General features: G+C 38.8%; 1 protein-coding gene across 1 annotated transcript in view; it reads right to left on the reverse strand.

The window, feature by feature from the left end:
* The window catches only part of LOC117400638 (tyrosine-protein phosphatase non-receptor type 23-like), a 49,019-nt gene extending 31,616 nt beyond the window's left edge, over positions 1-17,403 (reverse strand). Inside the window, 4 exon segments of the mRNA XM_034000862.3 lie at positions 3,226-3,302; positions 3,583-3,710; positions 4,189-4,263; positions 17,149-17,403. Coding sequence (XP_033856753.3) covers positions 3,226-3,302; positions 3,583-3,710; positions 4,189-4,263; positions 17,149-17,232 — 364 coding nt within the window. The 5' untranslated portion in view covers positions 17,233-17,403.
* Between the last annotated feature and the right edge of the window lie 6,946 nt (positions 17,404-24,349).

Consider the following 24,349-nt stretch of genomic DNA (forward strand, 5'->3'; position numbering starts at 1 on the left):
GATGATGTTTTGAGTGGCAGCAGTCTCTTTTATGCACTCGGGGGTGGGCGTGACTGCGTCACTGGCACTACGTGCAGCTTTGGAATATCTATTCAGGTTAGACGGTATCAAAGGACTAATACCAATGAGGTAATGGTTACATTTTGTACTTGAAAGGGAACATTCGTTTTCTTTCGAATATTCATAACCTGATTTACGTTTTCTCCCCATTCCTCATCCACTAAAAATATTATATTTTCGTGCAAGTATTTCAGTTTAGTTTTTGATCAAGCTAGTAGTTACTTCGCCCAGCAATTGCCACAATAATCAGGTGATAATGTGTTTGTAAAGTGACAGAAAAACACATTTGATCCTCTGACGTCTGCCGTTTCCTAGAATACAGTTTAGGGCTGTTTATTACAATGTCAGAGTCCAAATAAAACAGCATTTTAATCAAAATATTGTGCATTTCCTAGAAAATAGTACCAGGAAAATGTTGAATAATAGACAAAAATCAGGTATAAATCAGTAAAAACCGACATCAAGTAAAAAAAAAATCCTGTAATTTTTCGGTAAAATTCGGAATAAACTGCAAACGCGGAACACTAAGTATAATATATATATACATGTTTGCCAGACTTTTAGTCGAGTCCTCAAACCTCGAGTCCGAGTCCCGAGTGTTGAGTCCAAGTCATCAGGGTCCGAGTCCGAGAGAGAGTCTGAGTCACTATCATTCGAGTCCGAGTCCTTGAAACAAACTCAAATCAATTTTCATTCAACTAGTGGTAGTAGTGGGGGAATAGTTTACCTAACTAACACTGTCTGATATCCGTCAGGATAAATGCACAAACATTTTTTCTAGCTGGATTATTCTATTTGCATGCCTTTTTCAACTTGTCTGTCACTATCTTTTTTTCTTTTGGAATTGGAATTCTGTTTGAATGTAGCTGAAGTTTTTTTCACTTTGATAGAAGTTACTTTCACCTCTGACTATAGCATCTACTTTGACTTCAATAAAATCTGACAATCTGATTTAGACATTGCTGGAACTGTCTATATATACACTGTGTTCTTAAATAGTAAATTTAGTATTATTTGTTTTGCAAAACATTATGTTTCACTTTCATTGCATTTGCATTTTTATTAAGTCTGTAATACAATGATGCATTTACGAGATTGTGCTTCAGTTCATTTGATTTCAGATTATGTATTTTTATCTTTTCTCTTCCACAAAAACATTATATTTATGTACTTCCCTTTGTGTAGGTTCATAAAGGTTGACACTGCACAGAGTATTTTTAATGTGTTTTTCCTGCATCCATAATAAATTACTTTCATTTTGGTAAATCAAGTGGTATTAAGTTATTCTGTCTTTTTTTTCCCATTAATCAGTCCTTCTGTCATATCAGTCTGATATATCTGCCTGTTTGATGGAAGGCAATTTTCTATTTCAGACTTTAGTGCCTTGTTTTACACTGAATTTCCCAGGTGAATTAATTCACGGACGTTGCTTGCAAACAGTAATGGTGATTAGAAGCAAAGCACAGAATATTTTACTTTCTGATTTGAATTAGGAAGCTCTACATTTTTTATTATAAACTTATATGATTATTCTTTTTTCATTCATTTTTGTTTTCAGTAAACTCAAAATTATTAAGGTGCCAATGTTCTATTGTTTTCAGTGCAAACAAATTAATTACATTCCCGAGATTCAGGGAGCTCAGCAAAATCAAGTTACATATTTTTCAAAAATGCAGTTTTAGAAATGTATTTCTACAGTGCTTAAACTTAGAACATGGTTTCAAGTAGTAAAGAGAAAGGCTCTTAGGGATTTGTGTGGGGTTGGTGTAGGGGTGGTGTTTACACTACAACCACTTGGATTTGTGTGTGTGTGTGTTTACCCTACAACCTAACTCGCTTCCAATTTCTTATTCTCACTGTGATTGGCTGCAAAGACAACATGGCTAACCAGTGATTGGCTAAAGTTTTGTTGGATGAGTTTTTATTGTGCAGTTTTACTTGTACAATATAAAATAAAAAAGGACTTGTCGTTAATATCGCAAAAGTCATGGATGTTGGAACATTTTATTTAGATATAAATGAATTTTTTGTCTTTGAATACAACTCACAGAATGGGTTAAACATTAAGTCAGATTCTGGTTAAATTCCTAGTTAGACAGTAAGTTGATAAAGATCTTTCTGGTCAGTTTTGTCTTTGCTAGGCCAAGGCCCCAAGACAATCTGAAATAGGTGTTGGCCTCTCCTTTGATGTCCAGTTCTTAACAAGAAAGGCATTTGCCATTTAGGGTGGATCATTGTTTTTGTGTTAGAGGTACCAACACATTGTTAAACATATTTACAGACTAGATATAAAACAGGTTTTCTTAGGAGGGTTATAAAAACTAGCTACTTCAAAAGAGAAACTGGATTGAACCAGATTCGTGGAAGCTAGGGTTAGGACAATGGACAATGGACAATTTACCAAGTGATAAGAGATTTGTGTCTTTGTCTGATTGGTTTAAAGAAAAATCATGATGTCACTGAAAGACTGCATTTAAACTGAGAATACTGAAATGTTCTTTGTATTGCTCTGATCCGTGCTTGGAGAGAGGATACCTGCAAACTGTTGTCACCATGTAACCTTTAAGATGTCTGGTTGTAACTTTGCAACTCAGAACATTTATCTTCAATAAACTACACTTATCTGGACTCGAAAGCAAGAAGCCCGCAACTTCTTTCGCTTCTTCTTTTATTGGCTTATCACAACAATGGAGCCCGAATGTTGAAGTCCGAGTTCGAGTCACACAAGGTCGAGTCTGAGTCTTTTGCGGCCATGACTGGAGTCCGAGTCATGAAAAATACGACGAGTTTGACTCGAGTCCTACAATTCTGATGCTCACTGACCAAAACAAAATTATTCAAACACCCCAACCCTACTCCAAAAACCAGTGCCTCTCACTGACCAAGGATATGTAGACCGGTGCTGCCGAGGTCAGAACCAAAGACTTGAAAACACTCTGTTCCTGGCTAAGCTCAACTGTGAGGTCTTGAAAAAGCAGAAATAAAATAACATACAGGGAAACACAATCATAGTAATGGCCACATGTGAAGAGCTACTGTGAAACAGAATATCCTGTAAATAATGGGGCACAAGCCCCTTGAGATGTACATATCTAATCAGTAGGATGCCCAACATGTGTCAGTCATCACAGTTTCCATCTGCATGTCCACCCCCCAGTGCCGTACCCAGGTTATAGAGGATGCAGGCCTGTTCATAGCTGATATCGTCGTGGGTAACCATCTTCCCAGAGAAGATCTCTGTCCTGCAAAACAGACAACTTTAATCTCAATGAACCGATCAGACATTATAAACCAACACTGATGTGACTCTCAATAAAGTGGTTAAAGAAAGGGGCTTGTTACCAAGAGGTTCTAGGTTCAATCCCAGCTCAGCCACTGACTCAGACTCTGCAGCAGCAGTTGTGATGCATAGTTCACCCCCAAGTCTCTGTAAGTTGCATTGGATAAAAGCGTCTGCTAAATGACCAAATAATAATAAGGGGGCAAACAGTAATTGGGTACCGATATGTGCACAGCCCTCACCATGTGATGGGCACTGCCGCCTCCTGTCCAGATCCCATGGGCACCCTGCTCTGGAGGTAGTGGAGCTGGCCGAAGTATTTCCTCAAGGTACTGCAGCCTTCGAAATCCCTCGTGACGTTTACCGCGCCCTGCACAGTAACACACAAGACATGTGAGCTGTGCTCTGCTTACACAGGCTCCGAGTCACACCACACAAGGATGATGGACATGGATTTATTTCCCTGCTCTATGACACTTTGCAATACAAATGCCAGACTTAAGAAGACTTTAACATTTGAAAAGGCCTCAATTAAAAAAACTAATTTAAATCACCACCTCTTTGGAAATTGCGATGTGACTGCATGTCACCACTGAAAAGGATTAAAGAAAATAAGAAAGGACATGAATGAGGAGACCATCAATGCCCATCCGGTTAATATCAGGCACTGTATTTTATTTAATCCACACATCATCTCTAGCCAACTAACTACATTTTACCTGCCCCTCCCCTACTTAACAATAATCTCTTAGCCCTCCCACCACAAGTTGTTTCGACCAATGAGGAACAGTAGATCCCAGGAGACGCTCCATCCAAAGCCATCTAGCCCCTCCCCCTGTGACAGGTACCTGTCTCAGCTGCTCCAGTTTCTTCAGCTGCTCGTTGTAGTTTTCTGGGTCCTCTCCATAGTTCTTCAAGATGAACTGTGAAGGAGAAAGAAGAGAGATAAAAACCATATGCCGACAGCATCTCTCGGGGTTCAATGTAAAAGACCTGCTAATGTAACATATTTGTACCCCATCACTGGAATCAATCAGTCTTCAGGTGTGGGAAAAAGATTCTTACACTTTTATACATTTTTAATTGAGACAGTAAATGGTTAAGATACAACAAATGAATGAATCATAAAAAGTCTTGTCCAAAAGAAAAAGGTGCTATAACTACTGTGCATATTGATGAAAGATATGAAGACTATCTTGCCTGTGCTGTAGCCGTGAATGAGCAGCCACATTGTGGAAACTGTTTAAATGAGTTTGGACACCATTTCCTGCATAGTGTCCCTCTTAAAACCAGCATACCATTTAGGGAACTTATGGTAAATGTTAGATACATAATGGGCTATAATATGAATGTTTGTTTAAAGTGTGTAGCCACCAAACTGTGTAAATGAATGCAGAGCATACACATACAGTCTTACACACAGATGTGTGTGCTGGAGGGCTTATTTTAATGGCTTTCCCGATATGTTAAAGTATCAACATTTTAAACATATTTAATCCTGAAGTTTAAACGTTTAGGAAATTAACAGAACTAACAACCCTAATCTGAACTCATCCACGGTGACTTCCAATTGTTACAAAATATATCACATTATAAAATATCACAGTACACAGTATCACATTGCAGAATATCACATTGCAGACAAGAGCAGTTATACAGTACAATAAAATCAGTAACAAATGAGATCATATTCAAATAAGAACAAAATAAAGAATAGAGTAAATAACTACATATAAAAGTGTGAGTTTGACTGAGAGCAGTTAACTTATTGAAAAAATATTTGCTTATACAAGTAAAGTCCAGTAAGAGCACTTAGTAAATACAATAAATGGGCGAGAAAGATTTAAAATAAGAGCAATTACAAAAAAAACGTGAATATGGATACCTATAAGAGTAAAATCAAGTACAAGATACGAGCAGTAGTAGAATATGGCAAGGTATGGAGCAGTTCAGTGCAAGTACAAGCTGGTACAATTGGGTGCCATATAGTCCAGTATAGTCAAGAGTTATGAGGTCTAGAGTTGTTGTCTGAACAGGTGTGTCTTGAAGAGGCGCCAGAAGGTGGTCAGCGACTGAGCAGTCCTGATATCCATGGGTAGGTCGTTCCACCACTGAGGTGCAAGGGAGGAGAAAGAGCGGGCTCTGGAAGCGGGAGAGCAGAGGGGGGGTTCAACTAATCTGCTGGTGGTGGAGGACAGGAGGGGGCAAGAGGGTGTGTAGGGAGAAATTATGGTCTGGAGATAGGAGGGAGCAGAAAGGTCGAGACAGCGATAGGCGAGTACAAGAGTTGTGAATTGGATGCGAGCAGCGATAGGGAGCCAGTTCAGAGCGCATAGCAGCGATGTAGTGTGGGAGAAACGAGGGTGGGTAAAAAAACAAGGCGAGCAGCAGAGTTTTGGATGAGCTGGAGCAGACGGATAACAGAGGCAGGGAGGCCGGCCAGGAGGGAGTTGCAGTTGTCAAGACGGGACAGTACCAGGGCCTGAACTAGGAGCTGCATGGAGTAGTTGATGAGGAAGGGGCAAATTCTGTGTATGTTGCTGTGGAAGAAGCGACAGGAGCGTGCCAATGTAGAGATGTGCTGAGAGTAGGAGAGCAAGGGGTGGAGGTGACATCGAGGTTCTTGGTGGATGAGGAGGGAGAGAGGGTGGTGGATTCAAGAGGAACAGAGATAGAGAGATCAGCGGTGGGGAAGGAGGTCTAATTTGGACAGGTTGAATTTGAGATGGTGCGAGTGCATCCAGCATGCGATCGGAGAGATAAGAGGAGAACCAGGCAAGAGCAATACCGGAAAGTCCTAGGTCAGCGAGGAAGGACAGGAGAATAGAGTGGTCGACTGTGTTAAAGGCAGCAGAGGAGTCGAGGAGAATTAGGGCAGAGAAGATGGAGGCAGGAAAGGTAGAGTAGAAAGTTAGTGATGGAGAGAAGACCAGAATGTACCCTCAGTGAGAGAGGCAGGGGTCATAGTGCTGCACTCACTGCTGCTTCTTATGCACAGACAATAAAACAAATAAGCACTTTCATGTATCCCCATTTACACTAGCCACTTTTAAGCCAGCTTTGAGGCAGCTTAGCTCTTAGGACGGCTTTTTTTTTTGTAGTGATAACACAGCCATCTTAATTCCAGCCGTCTCAAAAGTGTCCTGCTGGTGACTTTGCAATTTGGTCTGTTTTTGCTCCACTGTGAACGCAGCAGTCCTAATTGGCTCAGAAGCACGTTGTGAGCAACACAACGTGCTTCTGGGGATGCATAATCATACTCATAATCATACTCAGCTGAAGTTGCAGACATGAAAGACCGGAGTGTTCAGAGCCAGTACTTTTTTACTACTATTTTTATTTATTTTTTGGTTTGTTTTAATTGTTTCACAGGATCCTGGATAGTTATTTGCAACGGTATTAAAAACTGTTTTCTAAGAAGGAAAAACAATGTGAATTTTAATTAGTAGCAAGAAATAAATAACAATATGATGGCTATGTTGTTTATTTTAGGAATATTACAAATTATGAATGCAAGAGTTTTTTCCAAACTGGAATCTATTTTCATAAAATTCCAAGCAGAACGATACCTGACCGCAACTATTTTGGTTTTAAACTTTCATTTTGGGTTTACCAAAAACCGATTGGACGTCAAAAACATCTGAAAGAGTTTAAAAAAAAGAAAAAAACACAAGACTTGCATCCCTGTTACAAATTTTGTTTTACAGTATGCATTCATGTAATATGAGACCTGCACCCGCTGCAGGACTGGCACCTTTAGCCATTGGCCCTGGAACCTGCACCTACTGCTACAGCTCTGACCCTGCACGCCTTGCGACGTATCAAACAAGCAAGAACAACACTGCTTAGTCAGCTGACTCCTCCCTAATCGCCTCCTGCTTTAGTGCAGGAAATACTGCTACATTTACCTTCTAATACAGAAAACATTTTTGGGGATTCAAATTCAGACCCAAAAATTATTTTTTATTGACCCGCACCCAAACCACAAAAAAGTTCACATTCTGACCCAAACCCGACCAGCTTTTGTGAGTCACCCACGAGTCCCGCGGGTACCCGACCTGATGCAGAACTCTAGCCTGAGTTATAGTGAGAGCGAGACGGTTTGTTCTTCCCCCTGACCAGTTTCAGATTCTACTCCTCTTCTCCCTATTTCATTTGGTCTTATTTATAGGAACTTTATTATTAGACTGGTGTATTTGAATCTATTGAAAAGTTTGTATTGATCTTATTGAAATCATTCTAATCATTGCCAGTTATTACTTTTCTTGTATTCTTTTTATGTTTGTGTGGATGAGTGGATGTTTAAGAAAGGGGATTAGCTTTTAAACTGGGGTGGGTTCATTTAGTCTGTGCTGGGTGTGTGTGGGCTGCCCTGCACGGGCTGAGTGCATGTGTGTGTATGTTTCTGTTATTTTTAATTGATTAAATAAAGACTGGCTATTTATCAACTGCTCTCTGGAGTCCTTATTTTCTTCCACCCTACTCTGGTCAGTTTTCTTGTGTAGCTCTAAACAGAGCACCTCTGATAACCAGGAAGGTCAAAGATGTTGGCAGCTTGCATGCTACCAGGTTCACATCCCCATACTAAATCCAGTGAGTCTGTAGTTTAGACTGTTGCACCTGCACACTGGTATTTGCTACACTGCAGGCCTCTCAACTCCTCCTCTATTGGCCCACTGGTCATATCTTCCCTCCACTCTCTGTCCTCTTGTGCCCACTCCTTCTCTTCCCTGGAGAACCTCAGGACTCTCACTGCCTTCCGCCACCTCCTCAAGACCCACCTATTTAGATTGCACTTGTAGATCGCTCGACCTACCCTAAATACATAATAATAATAATAATAATAATAATAATAATAATATAAATGGGAGTACACAAGTGGAGAAATACTTATTTTTGGATCAATATCTGAACACTGAATTTTATACTACTTGCTGTACAAAGGACGCATCGTGTTGCAGCCCTTTTGACTGTGCAGCTGTCATTCATACTTTACAGACTGCATATGCGTAATTGGAACATTTTACATATTAGATGTGCTAAGCTTGTACATCTTATACAAGCGGTTTAAAAAAAAAAAAAAAAAGCGACATTGTTGGTACATCCGTCCTCTCAACCAACAGAGAATCCAAAAGGCAGAATTTTATACATTAAATTAGAGAGATATTTTAGGTATTTTAGAATGACAGATGAAAGCTTTGACTATCTGTTAAATAGACAGAGGCCATTGCTTCAATGCAAAAATACACAGCGATGCAGTGACACCTGCAGAAAGACTTGTAGTACACTGCACACAGCAACTGGCAATTCCCAGCAAACAATAGACACCAACTCTGTTTCTATTTGGACATTTTTATATTCTTTAAGTGAGGGTTATATAAATGTTTACAAACTTTTTCTATTAAAAGTTCCTTGAAGTCTTGCTCCATGATGGTTACCAGAGTATGACCATGTTGCAAATGTTAACCCTTGAGGCCTGGACTTCGAGTCTGAAGTATGAACCTGCCTTTAGAGTGCTGCTTTAGTGTAAACAGGTGGCTCAAATTATAAGAATCTGTTAATCAAATCGACTAAGTCAGCTCAAGTCTGATTTTTATGTGTAAATGCACTAATAGATAATAAAAAAAATGTTTTGCTTTGTAACGTTCTGGGGCCACGGTTTTTGACTCCTGGTGGCCCATGGTTTTCTATGAACTTCTGCCGTTCAGTACCAATTCTACGAGACAGATTCCGCTATTTGTGCTGCTGTTAGGGAAGGTTTCTCACACAGAAGATAAGGATTCTGAATGATGAAATGCATAAGATGACACATACACTACTACTGTACCTGATAATTATGCAGCATTTTACAGCATCTTTGTGTAGGAACAACTCCAGAATAATTCAGTACTGGAATCTTACTGTCACAAAATACAACACAGAGAACACAGTGTAAAGCAGCAATGCAAGTGCCACTGAATAAGCATAGGAAATTTGCTTATCAAATAATTAGGAACACTAATGAAATGTATTTGACCTTTGTACTTCAAGACAGCTAGCTCACTGTTATTTCTGAAATACGATAAATTCGAGTTAAACTGAAAGTGAGTTGCTCAATTTGTCTTTTCTATGTTTGAAAGTCTAGCATTGACAGTCAAAACACCAAACACAGAACACACAAGTTGCAAAGATTCCTTCCATTTTCCAATAAGATACAAATCCTAGGCTTTGGCAATGATATTGTGGAACACACCTTCGTATTAAATTAAAAACTACTTGGTGCTGCACATTTATCTTTGGTGGTCAATTCCATCCTTTACATTCATGATTTCCATTCTGAAATCTGGTATGCATAATGCAACCGCCTAAAATTTATCCTTAAAAACACGACTTCAACCTGTACAATGCGGTAAGGGGAAGATGGCTAATACTTTTGTATACTACCAAGCTTCCATGACTGTGTACACTAAATACTGTTTAACTTTCAAGTGTTTTAAATCGCTCTGCAACAAATTCAATTACAGGTAAGGCTTTTATCCAACGCCACTTACAGTCTAGGGTGTGTAAACTATGCATCAGCTGCAGAGTCACTAACAATTACGTCTCACCTGAAAGACTGAGCACAAGGAGGTTAAGTGACTTGCTCAGGGTCACACAGTGAGTCAGTGGCTGAGGTGGGATTTGAACTGGGCACCTACTGGTTACAAGCCTGTTTCTTTAACCACTGGACCACACAGCCTCCTAATGTTTAATGTATAGCATTCGGCTATGCAGTATTTAACTAGGACTTCAACCCAGAATAAACATTTGCTCGTATATTCTGTTTTCCTTTTAAATTTTACTATAGCGCTCTCCTTGGTAACGCTATGGTCAGAAGCCTTACTTTAAGACTGCCCAATTTGTGTTTCGACTAAAACCGACAATAAAAATTCTAGTGGAATGGAATACTGGAGCAAATGGGAGCCAAAACTATACTACCTTATAACCAGTTCTGTGGTATAAAAGACTTGCCTCACAGCATGGGAGCACTGTATTTGATTTTCACATTAAAAAAACATGTTAGTGAAGGGCTCCCTTAAACAGCAAAACACAGTACTTGTACAAATTCCTGACAACAGTCTAAATGTAAATTAACCAAACTATACCCACCCTTGGTATAGTGTCTCACTGTACTGTGATTTGATTATATTGCGATCCTGGAAAATGTCTTTAAAATGTAGCTGCATACCTCTGAATATTAATTAGACTATAGTTGAACATGTTGCTGACTTGAGCTTAAGCAAAGAAATGTAAAGTTTACTGGCTGTGTACAGTACAGTATGCAGAACAAAAAAAATAAACTAAAAATGAAATCAAAATGACCCAAAAATTAAAAATTTTAGTTAACGCATTTGAGTTATGCCCTCTACTGATTTTGAGCCTTCTCCAGCTAAGAGAACACCCCTCAGGATGCAAGCAAAGTGTTCTCTAAGATGGAGTGAGCCACCAGACACAATATGAATCAATAAACAAATACATACATACGTATTACTTGTCATGATGCACGTGCACCAACATATGAAATGAACTGAATAAGTAAAAGCAAAACAATTGGCAAGTGTATGTTAACAAACTATAGTAATAAAAGTAACAGACAAAGTAACATTAATAAAACTAAAACCAGGGCTTGAATTTCACCTGTGTGTGCTGGGGGGATTTTTCAAATCTACATTGTGTGTACTGCCACTAGAACGTCTCAATAAGGTAGACGTTTTGTAACAACGGCTAGTACACTTTACAGTTGCATAGAGACTGCAGACTGAACAGCTCATTTCACCGTTAGTAAACTCCAGCCATGGGTAAATCTTGAAATGTATCTTTTTTGCCTTTCCCTTCACTGCTATCGTTTGTTTGTGTTGTACATTCTGCACTGTTTTTTATTTAACAGCTCCGGCAAACTTTTTTTGCCTGCAGCAGAAGAAAAAGGTGCTTTTCTTTTTAACCAGCGCTCCATTTATTTATTGTTTTAAAGCAAAAGTCACCGTTTGCAAAACAACACCTAGATAGATTTAATACCGTCTTTTTTTTCAAAACTGTTTACTTATATTGCAGTGTACTGAGTTTCTATAATGCTTAAAGATGGCGGCCGAGAATCACGTACGAGAGAATAAAGTCTTGCAGCATTTAAAATATCCAGCACTACTTTTACTTATGTATTTATTTTATCCAGAACTACTCAGAACGGGACTCATAGTGCTTTCATCACTGATACCCACTTCCTTAGAGAATGTTCTAGTATTTCAGGCATTCTAAATTGGGTGAAAAATGCAGTAGCTTGGAGTCTTAAAATATCTGTGTGGGATTTTCCCGCACTGAAAGTTGCATATACGCGGGAGCAACTTGAAGCAAATTCAAGCCCTGAAAACAAAACAACGTGGTCAAAAAGCTTAAAGCGTTATGTACTATGAAATTAGCTGCCGGGTGTGTTTCAGTCTGTCACAATGGCAACGTTAACAAACTAACTGTCAAACTAGCAGCAATATACAAGACATGCACATTACTTAATAGAATGGTGAAGCAACTCACCAGAACAGGAAACACCAAACTGCTCTGCGAATTGTGTCCAATTCAGGATTTGTTCAAGAGCTCGAACAATTTCCAATTTTGTGTAGCAAGAGAAACAGCGGCACATTCTGTCGTAACATGCCATTTTGTAGTGATGAGGTGTACTCGTGGAAATCAAAAGACAAAATAATTCAATGATATGACAGCGGTTCTGGAAAGATTTAATAAACCCATCAGTGTCCATCAAGACAGACACTCATGATGACAAGTCGCCTTTTTATAAAACAGTACTGTATCCATTGTGAACGAATCACTATCGGTGCCAAGAAGGTGTTCTTTTAAGCGAAGTTCCTGTTCCTTTAGCAGGAGCATTTACAATCGGAAAAATCTGTTTCATCACAAAGGTGTTCCCTTAGGCGAAGTGTTCTCTTAAGAGGTGTTCCTATACACAGACTACTGTATGTACAAAAAGATCAACACTTTACCAATGGCTTTAAATTGAAAGATCAAAGTTTTAAGTATAAAAGCAAGCCTCCCAAAAACACACCTCTCACTGTGGGCAGACTGGCAAGGATGGCATAGCACGGGTACAGCAGTTCTGCCAGTGCACTAAGTCCTTACTGCAGATGTATTTTGTTTATCAAAACACAATTATTAAAGCCTTGTTTAAAATGTGATGTATTAGTCTATTAAATAGTATAATCTCTGTGTTGCAATAACTTCTGCAATATATATATATATATATATATATATATATATATATATATATATATATATATATATATATATATATATATATATATATATATATATTTATTTAGTCGTTGCCAGTTATTTTTATTATTTTCTCCCAATTTGAAATGGCCAATTATTTTTAGGCTCAGCTCACCGCTACCACCCCTGCGCTGACTCGGGAGGGCGAAGACAAACACACGCTGTCATCCGAAGCGTGTGCCGTCAGCCAACCACTTTTTTTCACACTGCGGACTCACCATGCAGCCACCCAAGAGCTACAGCATCGGAGGACAACGCAGCTCTCGGGCAGCTTACAGGCAAGCCCGCAGGCGCCCGGCCAGACTACAGGGGTCGCTGGTCACTCAGAGTAAAGGAAAGAAACTCAAAAAAATAAAGTCTGAACAAGGGTAGCGCCAAAAAAACTACTTGCCACGGAACTGCCGCAAACACCCATTTCGGACTGTTAGCAACCACACATTTTCACCGGGGTGGAGTCCTGAGATCACTGGAAAATACTACAAGCAAAAAGAAAAATAAATTGCACATGGTATGTCTTCTTCAATTACTATACTATACTTAAGTGTGTATTTTCAATTTTTACCAGTTTCAAAATGTTTGAGATGAAGAGATTTCTGAAATGGTCGTTCTTTAAAGGGAAATAAAACAAAAACTGTCAAAGTATGAGTATTGTGATTTTTATTTATGTTTACCAGAGTATTTATACTTCTAAATAATGAAGAAAGACTGTGCTTCTCTGATTAGTATTCAATTATACAACAATATCAAAACTTCAAATGCATGAGCAGCACGGAGCAGAACTCTCCATAGAGGCAGAATTGCCAGACACCTGCTTCGCCCACCCTAATAAAAACTACAAGTCAGTCATGAAGACTTTGTGTTTGAACTTATGGATAAACAGTGTTGTGTCATCTGTGTAATACAGAAACAACCAGTTTAAAGTAATCTAATTGCAAAAACAAAAATCACAATAAATCAAGCCACTCATTGTATTATGAGAAAGGAAGCTTTTTCCATGGGATTATCAGGGGTTTTAATCGATTAATGATTAATCACACCTGTGGGCTTTGACTGATTAAAAACTAATTGATTGATTGATTGATTGGGCAGCAGTGTGGAGTAGTGGTTAGGGCTCTGGACTCTTGACCGGAGGGTTGTGGGTTCAATCCCTGGTTGGGGACACTGCTGCTGTACCCTTGAGCAAGGTACTTTACCTAGATTGCTCCAGTAAAAACCCAACTGTATAAATGGGTAATTGTATGTAAAAAAAAAAATAATGTGATATCTTGTAACAATTGTAAGTCGCCCTGGATAAGGGCGTCTGCTAAGAAATAAATAAATAAAAAATAAAATAATTGATTGATTGATTGATTGATTGATTTGTGCAAGAAATAAATCTTGAAAAATGGCAGAGGGTACTTGCTGGAAGGAATACCCAATATTTCACAACATCTCAGAATGAAGAAATTGCAACATTTGCTCATCGGTGCTTTTCTTTTCAAGGCAGTAGTACAAGTTTATCATATCACCTTCGCAACAGGAAATACACACTGCAAAACTGTCTGGCTTAGTGATTTAACTACAGTGTATATAGTTAGGGGTTGCTGTTAGGAGCATTAAGACATAAGTTGAAGAAATTATACTCTGACAAAAAGCACTACCACTCTTTAACCAAGCACCATTGATTAAAAAGAAAACAAACCCCTCCTTTTTTACTTAGTCATTTAGCAGACGCTTTTATCCAAATTGACTTAGAGACTAGGGGGGTCGACTATGTATCAACAACTGCTGCTGCAGAGTCACTTCCGAAGGACGGAGCACAAGGAGGTTAAGTGACTTGACCAGGGTCTCACACACACACACACACACACAGTGAGTCAGCAGCTGAGCCAGGATTTGAACCTCCTGGTATCAAGCCCCTTTCTTTAACCACCTAACCCTTCATAATGCATGCTCGCTGCACTAGATGAAAGAACACCGATCTTCGATATTCAGAATTAAAATTGGTGATTATTCTAACACTCATATTTACAACAACGGTTGATAGACAGGCAGGCAGGCAGACAGACAGACAGGCAGGCAGGCAGATAGGTCTCTTAGTTATCTCTCCTTCCAATGAAACGTTCAAATTAAAGAGAGCCCGGTGTGAGCCCTCCCAACCCATAAAACACCACAAACAGCAATTCAAAGTTAATGTTTTAAATTACTCACTAAAAACATTGACTGGTATTATGAAGCATTTGCAGTTAATAGTGTAAATTACACATAATCTAAAATGTAATCATTAAAACATAGTTTGTGTTATAGTTAGTGCTGGGACGAACATGAAATTTTCACGTTCCCATATTCATTCAAGATTTAGATATTGGTTCGGATATTCATTCATTTTCAAAACGTTACCAAAGCCATTGTATGTAACACGGTATTAAAGTTGATAAATATCCCAGAAGAAAGGCCTTACTTTACCCTTGTGGATTATCTACAAAACAAAGAATGCTTTACAGTAGTTATGGTTAAAAAAATAATAATAATTATTGTGTGTGTGTTTTGTTTTTTTAAATAATCCCTGCCATTGTTGTGTCTTCACAATAAACAAAGTGGCCATTGACACGTTTTCAAAAAGTAATAACGTTCTTTTTTTTTACATGAATAAACACTTCAAATAAATGTGGAAAAGGGGGCATTGTACAATGAAAAAACAATACTTTGCCTACTCACGGTTTTATTTCCCTTTTATTACATTCCACGAAAAACACTAGGACTGCTTCATGAAAGCAAATTAAAACGCTGACCACTATACTTTTGCAAGTATGACCTGTATCATTACAGACAGAAACGGACCCTGAGTGACTCGCTTTTATTTAACAAATTATTATTATTATTTATTTCTTAGCAGACGCCCTTATCCAGGGCGACTTACAGTTGTTACAAGATATCACATTATACATTATTTCACATTATACAGATATCACATTATTTTTACATACAATTACCCATTTATACAGTTGGGTTTTTACTGGCGCAATCTAGGTAAAGTACCTTGCTCAAGGGTACAACAGCAGTGTCCCCCACTGGGGATTGAACCCACAACCCTCCGGTCAAGAGCCCAGAGCCCTAACCACTACTCCACACTGCTGCCCACAAATGCAGTGAACAGCAACACTCACCAGAGAGCGGGGATGATATCAGCCAGCGTCAAAGCCTTTCTTTCAGGAGGTGACTACGAGTCGAAAAGGATAGTGCATATGACATAATCTACTTACATTTTCAAAAGGTATTTGACAAGTACTGCAAGTGCGTGGAAAAGGTAAATGGATATTGAATGGCGATTAGTGCCGCTGGTCTCTGTTCGGGTGTAATCAGGTATTAACATCATGGTCTATTGCACGAAAGTGTGCCTTTACATATTCTATTAGATTCTTGTCTTTTCCATATGATATCAGTGGGGGCGTCTGGAAAACAGGTGCTAGATGGGTCTTTCTGTATTTCTCTGTTGGTAGCGCGAGGATCAGAAGAATGCATGTTGTTTACTGTTATTATATAAAGCATACTTTATGTTTGTATTAGAAATTAGATTTAGCTTCACCGAAGATCTCATCTGGAAAACCACAATTTCCAAAAAAAAAAACCACACCTTTCCTCACTTTTGGTGAAAGTCTTGATCACTGCTGTAAATACGTCCAAATCCAAACTAACCCATATTTGGAGGTTATTAACACACACATACATAAATTAAACCTTTTGTTTACATCCATTTTATTATATATATATATATATATATATATATATATATATATATATATATATATATATATATATATATATATAGTGTGTGTGTGTGTGTGTCCAATCTCCAAATATGCTGACGCTGTATACAGTAGACGCCAGGAAGGTTTTATCAGCTGATTTAAACTGGAGTCAACCAAAGCAGAGAAAGGTCTAGAAATCTGCTAGATTCTGCCTGGGCTACATCATCCTGGGGCACGCAGAGACACAACAGACGTGGGTGCTGGGAACCCTCTTAACGGAGACCCCACTCAGATCAATCCAACCAAAACCATGACTTCAAAGAGACCTCTGCCCTCATCCCCAACAATATCAGTGGAGTCTGAATTCATATACATGCGGACAAGTTGCATGTCCTGGATTGCCGGTACAGTCTACAGTCACTCCCAGGCAGTCAGCATACATCAGCGTCATCTTGATCATAAGATCTGTAACTGTTTTGAGAGGGGGCGGCTGTATGCGATCCTTACTCATTTCACTTCAATAATAATCCTGTACCACAACCAGTACTAGCAGGGCAAAATGACTTTCTCCAACACCACCACTAAACTGTACATCATTATTTTTAATGTCGAGATACAGTAAATAAACAAAAGGCACATATCGGTCAAAAATTCGGGTCTAAACACAGCGATCACAGACAATACGACTCGGACACATACAGTCACAGAGGGAGAGACATAAAGACACACACACACTACGTCCGTCCCTCCCACCAGTCTCCTCTCTTGGTTCGTTCTTCTTACCTGTTTGACGGAGGGACCAAACTGGAATTCTGCGGCTTCCTTCAAATCTAGCCATATCATTGGCATTCGAGGCACCGCCTCCATTTCACACGCCGGGTTTGTATCCCGTATCAGTGTTTGAGTTTGTTTGGTATATTAATTGCGAGTTCAGCAGCTGGTGTTTTTAATTCCAAAGCCCCAGCCTTTCTCCACTTACACGTACAGGAAATGGGTGAAAAGGAAACCAGGTAACGTCATTGGTCTCATTCTCCCCTCGAGTGGGATTGTGGGGAATGTAGTCCTCTCTTAATTTAATGTTAAAACTGAGGGTTAATTGCAGCATACCACATTTAGTCCACTTGATGTGTTTGACTAGTGGATTAAGCAGGTTTAGTCCACTTGAGTTAAAGTTAGTACACCTGCTAATGCCGATTGCAGCGTACCAGAAGTTAATCATCACTGGTGGATCATCTGCCAAATCAGACTAAACAAGATCCTTGCAGTGTATCAGATTCGTGATGATCCTGTTCAAGTGGATACAAAGTGTGGAAGCGACAGCGTGGTGATCTACAGTCTTGGATGAAAAGACATGTATAATAATATAAACAAAAAGTGCATCAACATTTAAATAATGTCACATTAAACACACACACATCCTTCGTGCACAGCACACGTTTATAATCTTTTATGTGGAGGTGCTGACCCAGAAATGGTGTAAGATGTAGAAAGTAGTGTCTGCTTGGTCTAAAAATAAATGTAACTACAATCCCTTTATTAATATTCTGGGTGAATCTGATATTTTCTTATTTTTAGGCAAGGTGAAACATTTGACAATGGAAAAATCTGCACACTCCTATTTTTCCACAGAAAGATCAAGTGATCATATCCTTGCAAACTATTGTTTATTTACAATCTTATGTCTACATTTATTTTTATTTTTTTCAGGAATCAGTTTAAGAGGTTTGACACTGTGGTTCAGTGCTTGAAGGGCAGTGACTACCCACATGGATTACATAAGACAGAAAAGGCGTCCCTAAGGAGGTTTTCAAAGCGATTTTCAAATGGTAACATAAATAAATAAAATGAATACAATACAAATTTCTATTTTCTTAAACTGAATTTTGAAATGATCAAAGTACACAGTAAATTATAGAAGCTAAAAGAAGGTGGATGACTAATTTATAACCATTGCTGACAGTGAAGAAAAATGTATTTTATATTGGAAAAGTAAACAAACTCAGAGCAGGTTAAGAGTACAGGTTTTTATTTTGTACTTTTGTACATTTTATTCTTAAATGATTCATGTGTATAGAGGCTTAATTTGATATCAAGCAAGTATCACACACTATCTCGCAGGCATTATTAATGGACTATATATTTTAATATATGGGATCCATGTGGAATTCTGTTAAAGAACATTTTACATTTTTCAAGGTGTTCTACATTTAAACTATTTTACTCAATATTCATTTTACTGAAAAATACTGTAAATAAATTAACAATTGATACAAGTTCCAATCCAGAAAACAAATGTTACAATATCAAATTCAACAGAAATAAATATAAACCTCATTCACAAAAGTCAAAATGTGTGCACAATACAAACATCTACAATGAACATAGTTAAGGCACAGCATGAGCAGTACCTATTGTTTGCAATGCTTATTTTTCAAATTTATATATATATATATATATATATATATATATATATATATATATATATATATATATATATATATATACAGTGCCTTGCATAAGTATTCACCCCCCTTGGACTTTTCCACATTTTGTAGTGTTACAACCTGGAATTAAAATGGATTTAATTAGGATTTTTTGTCACTGATCTACACAAAATAGTCCATAATGTCGAAGTGGGGAAAAAAATCTACATATTTTTCAAAATTATTTACAAATAAAAAACTGAAAAGTCTTGATTGCATAAGTATTCACCCCCTTTGCTGTGACACCCCTAAATAAGCTCTGGTGCAACCAATTGCCTTCAGAAGTCACATAATTAGTTGAATGGAGTCCACCTGTGTGCAATTAAAGTGTCACATGATCTCAGATTAAATACACCTGTTTCTGGAAGGCCCCAGAGTTTGTTAGAGAGCATATCTAAACAAACAGCATCATGAAGACCAAGGAGCTATCAAAACAAGTCCGGGATAAAGTTCTGGAGAAGCACCAATCAGGGTTGGGTTATAAAAAAATATCCCAAACTTTGAACACCGTTAAATCCATTATTAAAAAATGGAAAGAATATGGCACAACCGCGACTCTGCCTAGAGAAGGCCGTCCACCAAAACTCAGTGACCAGGTAAGGAGGGCATTAGTCAGAGAAGCAACCAAGAAGCCAATGGTAACTCTGAAGGAGCTGGAGAGATCCACAGCTGAGACTGGAGAAACCGTCCATGGGACAACTATAACCCGGACGCTCCACAAAGCTGGGCTTTATGGAAGAGTGGCGAGAAGAAAGCCATTGCTGAAAAAAACCCATATCAAATCCCGTTTGGATTTTGCCAAAAGGCATGTGGGAGATACTGCAAACATGTGGAAAAAGGTTCTCTGGTCTGATGAGACCAAAATTGAACTTTTTGGCCTTAGCGCAAAACGCTATGTGTGGCGCAAAGCCAACACTGCTCATCACCCTGAGAACACCATCTCCATGATATGCTAACCTGCACGTACTGTGGGTATATGTCTAGTTGATCATGGTGATATACACTCCTAATAGCTTTTCACTTACAGTAGTAGTGGGGTACATGTTGTTGACACATGGGTATATCTAGTTTTGCAACAGTAGTGTATGCGGTTTTCAAACAGCTTTGAAAATAGTTAGCTAGGCCATTCTTACTGAATAAGAAACATTACTGTTAGTGTTTTTTTTTATTTATTTAAAGGGTATTTAAGTTGGTGAGATTCTCTTCTAATTAGAACGAAACATTCAGATTTTGTAAATAGGATTTCAAAATAAATGCTGTTTAACTTGATTTATTTGCAATGTTGTATGTTTATACAGCAATATGCTGATTTTAGAAAAACAGTAGTCCATCTGCCTATATGACCTTCTTGTTTCAGTGCATAAATACGTGCCATGTGGAAAATATGAAAACGTGCTAACTATTAAAAATTTTAAATACAAAAAAGTCGCCCTTTGTACATCCTTTAAGTTGTTTTCTGTTTAAAATGTTCCTTTTGCTCTGAAGCAAGATTTTGTTTCTAACAGGTTAACTAACAGTGTGAGCAATATTTTATTGATAAGTGAGGTATCGTCAGGACATGGAATCAGGCCCCTCTCAGCTGGCTTGGCATGTTCCAGGAAAAGAGACTATCAGGAAAGGCCGCAGAATAACACACGCAAAGGTCTGCTCCATGTGGGCAGTGTTTAGAGAAGGTAGACACCAGGGGGAGCTCCTGCACTTCACTGAGGAAGAGGTCTCTGCAGTCACAGTGCTGCAGAAATTCAGACGCCTGTTAACATTTCATGTTAAAAAGTATTTTACCAAGAACTACCACTAAAACCCCATAAGAAGGTAATACAGTAGTAACGCCCGAAAAGGGAGATGATTGCAACCTCGACATTCTGTTTTACTTTGCACATTTCTTGACTGCTCCCTGCTTAAAGAGAGCTGCAGGGGTAGTTCTCCCAGGTGACCTGTCACCAGTACCTCATCTACATCCCCGCCTCCCGTCCTTCACATTGTCAGACACAAGGCATTCCTATACAGACGTCTGTCAACACACATATATGTTGAAAAGATCAAATTGAAACATTTTCAGCAAATCATTGACACAATAAAAATGCCAATATCTATGTTGTTTGTTATCTATGATAAAAAAGGGAAGAAGGGATATTGATGAATGTTATTATTTATTTCTTAGCAGATGCCCTTATCCAGGGCGACTTACAATTGTTACAAGATATCACATTATTTTTACACACAATTACCCATTTATACAGTTGGGTTTTTACTGGAGCAATCGAGGTAAAGTACCTTGCTCAAGGGTACAGCAGCAGTGTCCCCCACCTGGGATGGAACCCAAGACCTTCCAGTCAAGAGTCCAGAGCCCCAACCACTACTCCACACTGCTGCCCCGAATGTATTGTAAACCGTTATTGTTCTATTGCATCTAGGGTTGTTAAGCAACAGCAACACAGTTTCTTCGCTGGCCATGATACAGGGGCTGTCTCTCTTTCTCTATGCCATCAAATACCCTTGGGTACAGATATTAGTTAGTGTTTGCTTATTATCTCCCTAGACATTAGTAGTAGAACCCTCTGTTACTCAAGACCTCAGATCCTCGCATGTTCAAAACGCTCACTATTTCTGAATTAATTCTCGCTTTCCAGTCATTATAGAGACATCATTTGTGAGGTTCACTCCAACCGGCACCCTGAGCTAGATGACTACATATCAATTATTCTCAATCTCTGTTCTCTTCGGCTCCAATTCAAAAACACAATCCTCCCAATTCAAATGTTCTCCAATGACTATTAAAATGTAATTATATTAAATATTCAAGCACTTGCTTCTGAACTAACACTTCACCCTGATCCAGAATTCATTCAAAACAACTATTGCATACCTTTCCTGCTTCATCTCTTGGAAGATTTCCTACTTATTGATTTTCACTAAGCACCCCTGCTCAGAGTAACTGTTTTCTCAAAACTAGAGATTCCTCTAGCTGATGAGAAAACATCTGGTCCCTCCACATCTCTTGAGTTTTGGGGTATCACGCTAGATTCTAATTCCTTTAAAGCTGTGAATTCTGCAGGCGCCCATCAGGTCCCTGCAGATCACACACCCTCAGCCCATGCTGCCTCGCAGTAGGCAAATGTCATCGGTCTCTGTTCAGCCAGGCATCCACTCCTCCCTGCTGGGTGTCCAGCAAACACTATGAGAATAATTCTGCAGGGTCGTGCATTTATTTACCATTTCCTTCAGCTTACTTTCTCCGTCGACTCCCTCCATCATCCTATTTCAATTGATTCTTTCTGCCTTGAAGAATTACACCCATGGAAACTCTTTGTAAGTCAGTGGAATGTAATTACTTCATTTTATGATGACTGCCTTCTTTTACCTGAAGATTAACAGCTCTATACAGATGCTTCTCCTGCTCATGGTTTTGGAGGGTATTTTAAGGAAAGGTTTGCTGCTTCTTGGCCTAAAAAAATGGAATCTATTCTCCATTCCAATTGGTCCTCTGCGTTGTACGAAATGTATCCAGTTGCCGTAGCTGTATTCCTTTGGGGGTCTTCCTGGGCTAAAAAATTAATTCCCAACCATTCAGATAATTTAGCAAAAGTTGAAGTCATTAACAAAGAAAAACTAAAATTTCCTCATATTGATACGATCAAAATACGATTGTGTTCTGTCAAAGATATTTTTTGGTTATTGTCCAAGTAACAATCCTAACTTCCTGTTGCTGTTGTCTATGGCTGTTTGACGTTGACAATGGGGGTGTTGCATGTGGCAAACATGAGCCATTTTAGGGTCAGCTTAAAAGTGACTGGTGTAAACAGGTAATCCGTACAAGCACTTATGGGCTGATTGCCCTTGTAACACTGGAAAATGTTCTTTTGTTTTAATGTAACTTCAGAAAATGTAACGAGAGAAGGCCATTCATGTTCTTATGTAACTTTAATTAGTTTGAGCACCAGTGGTGGGGATGGAATAAAATGAACACTACCGCTGAACCATGAGCAGGTGTGATAACTGATCTGAGAATGCCCTTTGAGAGCCTTACTGTAAACATTATCCCCTGCCTCTCTCTCTCTGCGAGGCCTATTCTCGCCCCGCGAGGCGGCTCTGTCGCAAAAGAGTTTTTTTCTCATGTTTTCAGATCCCCGGGGCTGCAGCCTTCAAGACCAAGCCCTCTCCTCCGCAGAGGACTGCTCTCTGGTGGGGGATCTCTTTTCTATCCAGACCGCTGTCTGTTCAGAAGTTCGGGCCGCTGTCCACTTCTCTAAAGTCGAGTTCCTTCGCCCGTTACTGTCAAACTAACACCTCCTTTCTGCCTTCTCTGTACTACACTAGTCCTGGCAGCCCCCCGTGAATTAGTATTTTTGTTTCTCAATTAAGTAATTTACAAAAAAACTCATTTTGTTTAAATAATTATGGTATTTACTTAAGTTACTTATATTTTTTTTCATTTATATTACTTATATTTTTAAATAGCAGACCTAAACTGAACCCAATGCGTCAGTGTCTCCACAACCTCTGTGCTGGCAACACAAGCAGCAGCTCTGGTAGAAGCATCAGGGCCGGTAGTAAATTCAAAAGTGTAGACTTGGTGGTCCAAGGGTTAAGGAAAAGGGCTTGCTACCAGGAAATATCCGGTTGAAATTCCAATGTTACGTCATTTTTTGCTTCTCATCAGTTTGTGCTTCTTTTTGTACTGTGCATGTTCAGCACTGTTTTACCCATGCTTGCCAGTGTTTTCTTCTCTTCCGCTTAATGGCCCCGAAAAGTGTTTCCGACGGTTAGAGAGGGCTTTTTTGGCGGAATTGTAGCTTTCCAACTGTTTTTAGTGCTCCGATCCCAAAATAAGAAATGGCCAGCGGGTACCTAATTAGCACACCCCCCCCAAACCTGCCCCCCCCCCGTGCAAAAATCAAAAGGGTGGATGAGTCTTTTCCACCTAAAAGAGTTCCGCCTGTTTCAAATGGTCCTAAACGGGTTCAATGCTGTAAGCTTACACTTTCGGGAAGGTGGAGAGGCGTCAGCATCCATTGCATTAATGTCAATTTTGATACAGCCTATGTGAAATTGTCAATAACACCTTATCGCCTTGTTAACTAGAGAAAAAGAATACAATTGACAATGTACATGTAATACTTGATTGTATTATTTATTTATTTATTAAGACTCTAGGAATGTAACATAGAATTTCATAATACAGTAGGCCTAAGTCTTACTGAATAAGACTAAGAGAAACATAACATCACTCTTATGATAAAGAACAAACAACTGGAACATTTTGAAGTCAGTAAACAAAATAAGTAGTTGTATTGTATAGCTTACTGTATTTCATTGCATTAGTAAATCATGTTTATCCGCAACACGCAGTTAAGAACAGATTGTAGGCTATTCGGGTAAACTAGCGCATTTAGTACAGAAGAGAAATTAATTAATTAATTAATTAATTAATTAATTAATTAATTAATTTGCTATAGCCTAATATCACAATCTAAAGCCAGCATGGTTAATATTAGTATCGC

This window comes from Acipenser ruthenus, chromosome 4 (genome assembly GCF_902713425.1).
Source record: "Acipenser ruthenus chromosome 4, fAciRut3.2 maternal haplotype, whole genome shotgun sequence".
Taxonomy (NCBI): domain Eukaryota; kingdom Metazoa; phylum Chordata; class Actinopteri; order Acipenseriformes; family Acipenseridae; genus Acipenser; species Acipenser ruthenus.